Raw genomic sequence first — 7,500 nt, 5'->3', positions numbered from 1 at the left:
CTGAAACATCACCCCTTCTCACCTTGCAGGACCGGGAAGGGGCTCCAGCAGCACTTACGCATGTGTTTTGCGTCTTCGTTGTTATGGCTGTTCTTGGCGAAGGCTTGACAGATCCTCCGGCGGCACCACAGCGCACTGCACCAAAGGACGTATGAGCTCGCACTGGTTCCGCCTTCCATAATCCGTTCCTGCTAGAAAGGCATTCCTCCTCTGCTTACCTCCCTCTCTTCCTCTTTCTTTTTGCCTTGCTCGCCCTTGCGGCACCCCTGTCGCAGTCTCCTCTGCGTGTACGGATACGGTGGCCCTGTGCACTTCACCTCTTCCCTCTCCTTTCAGTTGCCGAGAATTCAAACGGGTACCTTTCATGCGAATGGGTGTCGTGCGGACCGTCACGAAGGTGGGCAGTGGCGCCACCCCAAAGGTCGGCCAGACTATCACCCTTCACTGCACGGGGTACTTGGCGGATGGGAAAAAAAAGTTCTGGTCCACCCACGATGACAACAACCCTTTCTCCTTCAACGTGGGCATCGGCCAGGTAATCCGCGGCTGGGATGAGGGCGTGATGCAGATGCAGCTCGGTGAGACTGCGGAGCTGCTCATGACGGCCGACTACGCCTACGGTGCTCGCGGCTTTCCTGCCTGGAACATACCGCCCAATGCCTCACTGCTATTTGAGATGGAGCTGCTGAAGATCGAATAGGCTCATCTGTGGCACTGCGGCTTTGTTGGCCCCCCCCGCCCCCCACTCCCTCTTCTTCTTCCGTGGTGTTTCCCTTGCCCCGTTTCCGTCTCCCTCGTGGGAAAAAAAGCGCCCTTTGCTCTGTGCGGCGGATCGCACGTGCACATTGGCGGCGGCGGCACAGCAGCTTCCTCTCACCTTCTCCAAGCTGCGAAGCGGAGTAGATACGCGAAAGCGCAGCACACGATGAAAAAAATACGTTTCCCTTCCCGGCGCGCAGAGCTCAATGGGACGCGGGGCTACGACATGTATGCATCGATCCGTGCGAGCGAGTGAGGCTCCGCTACTTCCTCCAAGTCCCAACCTCAGCACATATGCAGCTGCAGTGTGGCGAGGGCAGCGGTCTGCACTGGTGTTCCTTGGCGATGCGGGAGAGCTTCTATAACGGATGTGCAAGTGCGTGTTTCCTTCTCTATTGTCCTTTTTCTTTCTAAATGGTGTGTATGCCCTTCAACAACGTGAGAAAGGAAGGGGGGAGGTGAGCCCCCCTCAGCGGGTGTAAAGCGACCTGCCAGCTGGGGGTGCATGGGCAGGATTTGAGTCCGAGGCGGTGCACCGATGGCTGAGGTGACGGGCCGCCGTACCGCGTGCCTGCGATGGCTGCCTTGCACCCCATCTGGTGGGTCTGTGTGGAATGGCGGGGAGGATCGAGTGGAGCTCGACTCGCCCGCTGCGGGGCATAAAGGGGGACACCGAGCACGGAAAAAAATATGCCCTTCTTGCCTGGCGATGCTTCGCGGAAATATCACCGCGTCGATGTGCGTGCAATGCAGGGTTTCACAACGCTTTTACACCCACCTTTCTGTTTTTCCTGGGACGCGGCCCCGAGCCAATGGCGCTTTTTTGACTTGGACAATACTCCCGCTCGAGTAGCTGCCCGACGCGTCACCAAGTCGTAGGTCGGAGTGTTACTTAGCAAGCTGTGTTCGAGCACGTGGAACCTTTTGCTTTCCTTTTTCGTAGGTTGTAAACATGCAGTATTCGATCATCGTTCCTGCGTACAGGGAGCGCGGCAACTTGGAGCCGCTGACGCGCCGCGTGTTCGCTGCCGTGGCGGACCAGGGCCTCCCAAAGCACGCAGTCGAGATGCTCGTTGTGGACGACAACTCACGTGATGGGTCGGAGGAGGTAATTCAGAAGCTTCGCAAGGAAGGATTCAACGTCCGCATCGATGTTCGTACGACGGAGCGCGGGTTGAGTAGCGCTGTCATCTACGGTCTGCGCCACACGAGTGGCGCCTACAAGCTTGTAATGGATGCGGACCTTCAGCACCCGCCGGAGTCGGTGCCAGCGCTTCTGAAAGCCGTCAGCCACGATGGGGTGGAGTTTGTCTGTGGCACGCGCTACAGCAGTGGGGCGGAGATGGACAAGGACTGGCCGATACACCGCCGACTCATTTCGTGGGGGGCGCGTCTGCTGGCGCGGCCCCTCACGAGCCTTTCCGACCCGATGTCAGGATTTTTCGCCATTCGCGATGGTGTCTTCAGGCGTCAGGAGGGGGAGGTGAACCCAATCGGGTACAAGATCGCCCTGGAGCTGTTTGTCAAGTGTCGCGTCCAGCGCTTCGAGGAGGTTGGTTTTAATTTCGCGACCCGCACCTATGGGGAGTCGAAGCTGACGGGCAAGGTGATCCTTCACTACCTGCAGCATCTTTATGCTCTGTATCGGTTCACTCTGGGTCCTTTCTTCTATGCTGCCCTCGTGATGGCTGCCGCATGTGTCACGTTTCTTGTGGTGTATCTCTACCACGCGCTCTTCTAAGCCCCTATGGCTTTCTCTTCGACCTGTGTGTAATTGACTAGGCAGACTGTGCTTGGCATCCTGGTGGACGAAGCCACTGTACGGCATAACTGTCGACAGTAACGCAGGTACACACTCCGAAAAAGAGAGCCGATTGAGAGGAGCCGGCTGTGCGTATGCGTGTGCATGGGGGGGGCGCGCATGCGTGTGTGTGTGAGTGGGGTGGCGTGACAGTGGCTTGCGGGCCCGCCCCCCTTCTGCCATCTGTGCAGAATTGTGTGCCCTTCTTTCTCCACTTTGGTCGTCGAGTAGAGTCCTCTGCCCTCTGCTAATACTGGAGTGAGTGTAACGGTGGGCACATATACTACACAAAACCAGCGAAGGGGGCGTGCATCAATGCAAGCCATCAACAGCTGCCGGGAGGTCGTTTTGAATTTCACTCGATCTACACGGGGTTTTACTCTCGTTGCGGACTGGCAGTTTCAAAGCAAAACGTGAGGTTGCGCGCTAGCTGAGCGAGGTACGCGCGAAAGTGGGTGGCCGTTCGCGCCCCCCTTCGTGGCCTCCTTGACGGGTAGACGTGAACGATTGTGGTGACGCGCGTGGTTACGTGTCTGGCTGGGCAGTAGTGTTGCCGCTTTCAAAGGGATCCCCCCTCCATGAGATGGCCGGACCCTTTCGCCCTTCCTCCTTCGCGCTGCTGCTTTCCCAAGTGAATTCGCTCGCATTCGCGTCTCCACGCTGTGCAGCTTTCACCTCTTTCTACTCTACCCCGTTTCGCGCCGCTTCTACTCTTCATATCGGCACCGCATCACGGACGCGCTTGCTTCATAGCTCTCTCTGCGTATCTCTCCCTGAGTTCTTCAGTGACTCGCGCTCGCGTCCGCCCGCGCGCTGGCCGACAGCGCACGCGGCATTGGTTTGCGTCATCTTTGCCTGCACGCTTCCCTTTCCCTCCCCCCTCTTCTCTCAATTTCGCTCGCCGTCATTCTGCCTTGTCGCCCCGCCATCGGCTCTCCTCCTCGAGAGTCCGTCGTCCGCACAACCACCTTTGGTTTTTGTTTTTCGTCTTCCCTCCCCTTCTCTCCTCTCTTTCTCCGACTTCCCCTGCCTCCGCGTGCGGTGCCGCGACAGCGCCACGGCGAGGGGCTTAGTGTGCCGCACTGTATGACGTAATCCTTGTAAGCTACCTCAGAAAAGAATCGCCGAGACGAAAGTGTGGACCACGGGAGTGGGCGGGAGAGTGGCGGTGCCGCTCGCTGTCTCGCTACAACCATCTTGCGTTTCTCCGTAGACCCCATAGACCCTATCGCCCCGAATCGTCTCTTCCTGCACACCTTCGGCTCCCTTTCATCGCGCCTCACGCCTCATCGCACACCATCTGTGAAGCCGCGTTGGGGTGGGCGCAAAGCCGCAGACATATTCTCCAGGCAGCAGACACCAACATAGACGCAATCTAGCGGAGACGGGATCAGGTGTGACGAGGAGGCGTTTCCGTTGGCCTCCTCATTTTCTTCCGCGTACCCTCTTTACCAACTGGTGCATCCCATCGCTGACACGTCGCCGTGGTGATACATCGCGGTAGAGGCGGCGTGCATTGTACACACCTCATGCCCATCAACCAGCAGGTGGCCGTTGTGCATGATGCGTCGACGAAGTCGGAAGAGCTGGATGCATTTCAGCGCGCGTGTCCCAACTCGTGCGATTTCTTCCTGGTGAAGGACGCGACTCACTTGCAGTGCGTGGTGCGACGCGTCTATGCTGCAAGTCGGTCCGCCTACGGCGCTGTCGTCAACCTCTGCACAGATGAGTCCGATGGCGTCACGCCCGCACTGGCGGCGCACTTTCTTCACCATGCGTCGCTACCCTACACGGGATGCCGTTCGAAGGCGCTACAGTACCCGTTTGACGTGCTTCTCATGATGCTCTCGTATGCAGAGGTGCCGTTGCCGCCGTTTGCGATTGTCGATACTGTGGCGGCGGCGAGCCGCGCCGCCCAGAGGCTAAAGGCCCCGGTGCAGATCCGTAGTACGTGCGCGCTGCTCGGAGTCTACCGTGACTGCTGTGCGTCGCAGGGGGACATGGAGGCGACCCTCCTACGCGCCCTGCACGAGCACGGAAAGATTGTTGTGTGGGAGGTGACCGCGTCAAGGGAGCGTGCGGTACGAGTGTTGGTCGCTGGCGGCTCGGTGAAAGGGGCGGCCGCCGCGATTTCTCTTGAGCCGTGCGCGGCGGCACCGTCGTGGGCGCCTCATGCAGAGGAGGCCGCGCTGCGTTTTGGGGCGGCGATCAGTCGGCACGTCTTGTACGACTGCGGCGTGGCTTCTCTAACGCTGAACGCGCAGAAAGGGGAGCCGGACAAGTGGTGCTTCGAAGATTTTGTATTGAATCCTTCCTGGTCTCACCTAATGGCGCGGGAGGACGCTTCAAACTTGCTGTCGGCAGCTCCGACAACCGCTGAGCTCGTCGCTTCGCTACTGGCAGAGGCGCGAGCGTTCCACCCGGCGCCGACCTTTGAAATTAAGCTGCACGAGGACTCTCGCAAAGGGTACCACCTGTGTGCCGCCAAGGCTCTTCGTAAGGGAGACGTGGTGTTTGAGGATGAGCGCCGCAGCTTCGCCATGGTGACGCGTCCACATGTAGAGAAGTACTGGGATGGACCGAGCAAGAAGACTTTTACCGAGTACGCGTGGCCGCTGGACTCTGAGGGTCACTTGTACGCCATCTGGGACGATGATCCGCAGCGGTGGCGGCCCATCAATCACTCGTGCGACCCGAACTGCATCTTTGCTGCGCCGCACTCCCTCAACGTCATCGCGGCGCGCGATATTGCGGCCGGAGAGGATTTGAGCATGGACTACGCCACCTTTTGCGACGGTACAATGAAGCCGTTCCACTGTCTGTGTGGCGCAGATGGCTGTCGTGGACTGATTATCCCCGATGCCGCTTCGCTGGCTAAGTATGGCGAGCATGCGTGGCTTCGGAAGGTGCCCTCAGCAGTGAAGCCTCTTCTTCCTTGAATTGGCTGGAACGGCGCACCATGGCATAGGCGATGCGCCTCCACGTACAAGCTAGAGAGGACATTCTGCGCTGTTGAAGTTTCGTGTGCCAGTGGGTGCGGTGGTGCGTTGAGACGTCGGGGACAGCTTATCCGCAACCTCGGCAAGAGAGGGCACCGGAGGCATCGATAGGGGACGATCAACGACGTCTGGCCTCTCGAGCTCTCGCACAAGAGGCGCCTGCACACCTGCAAGTCGTCCACACTTTTATCTCTTAAAGCTCTCTTAGGTCGTGCGTTCTGTCATTTTCTGTATGTTTGCGGGGGCTTCCTGTGCGCAGGTCGCGCTCCTTCCACTTTCTGGCTATCCCTGCTTCTGGCCATGACACGTGCCAGCCCGGCGCCGCTCTGTAGGCTTCTTCACCGTGCAGCGCGCGCACTAACACTTCACGGCACCAATGGCAGAGGGGGGAGAATCGAGGCAAAGCAGCATTAGTATCATGAAGGGCGTATACGAGACGCACGTGCACGTAGAGTCGGCCGTACCGCGGCTGTGGCTCACTGTCTTCGTTCCACCGCCTCCCTCCGCCGTTTTCTTGGGCATGCGTTACCGCCGCCTCCTTCAACTCTGCTGACGCACAGTCTCTTCCTCTGTAATTTGCTCCCCTGACCCGCTGGTGCACGCGCTTTATCTGCCCTTTTCCCTTTCTTTCCCCACCATGACGTAAAGGAAAAAAAGGGTACCGGCTGATTCGGGTAGAGCAGTGACACAAAGACGTGTATGCGGGAGGGAAAGAGTCAACAACGGCTCAAAGAAGCAATGAGGAGGTCGCACCAGAGGTCAGCGCACACATCGCGTCCTTCCTCACACCCTTTCTCGTAGCTAACTGCTGTAGAATCTGTGGCTGCCCCGCCTTTTCCACACGAGCGCGCATCGGTCGACGGCTGCAGCTCGCCGCCGAGGATGGAGGCAACGTTCATTCTTTTAGTGGCTTATAAGCGCTCTTCTTTCCTCACCCTGCCAAGTCACTTAGCACCTTCTCGGCTGGGCAAGGGACAGCTCACAGCCGACACTGCGCCTTCCGCTATGCCACCACGGTGAGACGAGTCGGAGAGGCACTCATTCCTCCCCCACCTCGAGCACACCATTCCCCTTATAGCCATCTGTCATACACACTGCACAAGCGGAAGGAGACTGCACACAGGCAGCGTGGTAAGAGTTTCTGTGCCTGCCAGCGGTGGTCCCCTCTGCCTTAGGCGGCCCATAAGAGCACAAAGGAGCAGGGGAGTGAGCGGCCAGCGCAGCGGTGGCACTATTCCAGGCGTCCGGTCTCATCACCATGCCGAGTTACCGACGGTCGTCGTGAAAGCAAGCACTGAATCGGCGAGCATGACGCGATACTACCCATGAAGCTCGCTGCATTGGAAGCAGCACACTGAAGTGGAGAGTCTCGATCAAGGATTCGAGCCGCCGAAGCTCGGCTCCCCCATCACCCGTGGTGACGACCACTTCGACTGGCTCGACTCTTCGTCAAGGCGTCCCTTTTCTAGTGCTGCAGAGTGCCCTTTTCCAATCCTTTCTGCTGCCCTTATGAATGCGTATCTAACCCGCATCGCCGCTTTCGTTACCTCTTCTTCCCCACTGTTCTCTCTCCTGATGACGCCACGACCTTCTCAACGATGAGCTGGTGCTCGTGCAAAAAAAAAACATGTCGCGCACTCGAGAGAGAACGCCGACACAGTTTTTTTTTTTTGGACATGGTAGAGGGAAAAGGAATAGTGCAATGCTTACATCCCTTTTCCCACACCAAACCTCTTTTTTTTGAGCTTGCGATCGCTTTACTGGACCGACTCAACGCAACGGCAAGCTGCGCTCGCCGCCGCTAACGCGATAGCGCAGGAGAGAAGCCGAACGCACACCAAGCGGCAGAAGCGACGCTGTTTTTCTTCCCTCGAGGGATCATACGATAAGGGCCAACCACACACGCTTCTTTATACGCGGGCTCTTCGGTGTGCGACTGGA

At 58.4% G+C, this 7,500-nt stretch overlaps 3 protein-coding genes across 3 annotated transcripts; all 3 read left to right on the top strand.

The window, feature by feature from the left end:
- Window positions 1-364: 364 nt before the first annotated feature.
- LSCM1_00023 (uncharacterized protein) lies at window positions 365-700 on the top strand (the record flags this gene model as incomplete). Its single annotated transcript, XM_067317683.1, has 1 exon — window positions 365-700. The coding sequence occupies one exon, from the start codon at window positions 365-367 to the stop codon at window positions 698-700; it is 336 nt and encodes a 111-aa protein (XP_067173788.1).
- A 1,011-nt stretch (window positions 701-1,711) lies between these two features.
- LSCM1_00022 (uncharacterized protein) lies at window positions 1,712-2,500 on the top strand (the record flags this gene model as incomplete). The annotated part of the gene is made up of 1 exon (XM_067317682.1): window positions 1,712-2,500. One exon carries the CDS (start codon window positions 1,712-1,714, stop codon window positions 2,498-2,500), a length of 789 nt encoding a protein of 262 aa, XP_067173787.1.
- A 1,589-nt stretch (window positions 2,501-4,089) lies between these two features.
- Window positions 4,090-5,499, top strand: LSCM1_00021 (uncharacterized protein; the record flags this gene model as incomplete). Its single annotated transcript, XM_067317681.1, has 1 exon — window positions 4,090-5,499. The coding sequence occupies one exon, from the start codon at window positions 4,090-4,092 to the stop codon at window positions 5,497-5,499; it is 1,410 nt and encodes a 469-aa protein (XP_067173786.1).
- Window positions 5,500-7,500: the final 2,001 nt, after the last annotated feature.

The sequence above is a fragment of the Leishmania martiniquensis genome, chromosome 36 (genome assembly GCF_017916325.1).
Source record: "Leishmania martiniquensis isolate LSCM1 chromosome 36, whole genome shotgun sequence".
Taxonomy (NCBI): domain Eukaryota; phylum Euglenozoa; class Kinetoplastea; order Trypanosomatida; family Trypanosomatidae; genus Leishmania; species Leishmania martiniquensis.
The sequence above is the reverse complement of the archived record's forward strand: the minus strand, read 5'-3'. Positions and strand labels throughout refer to the sequence as shown.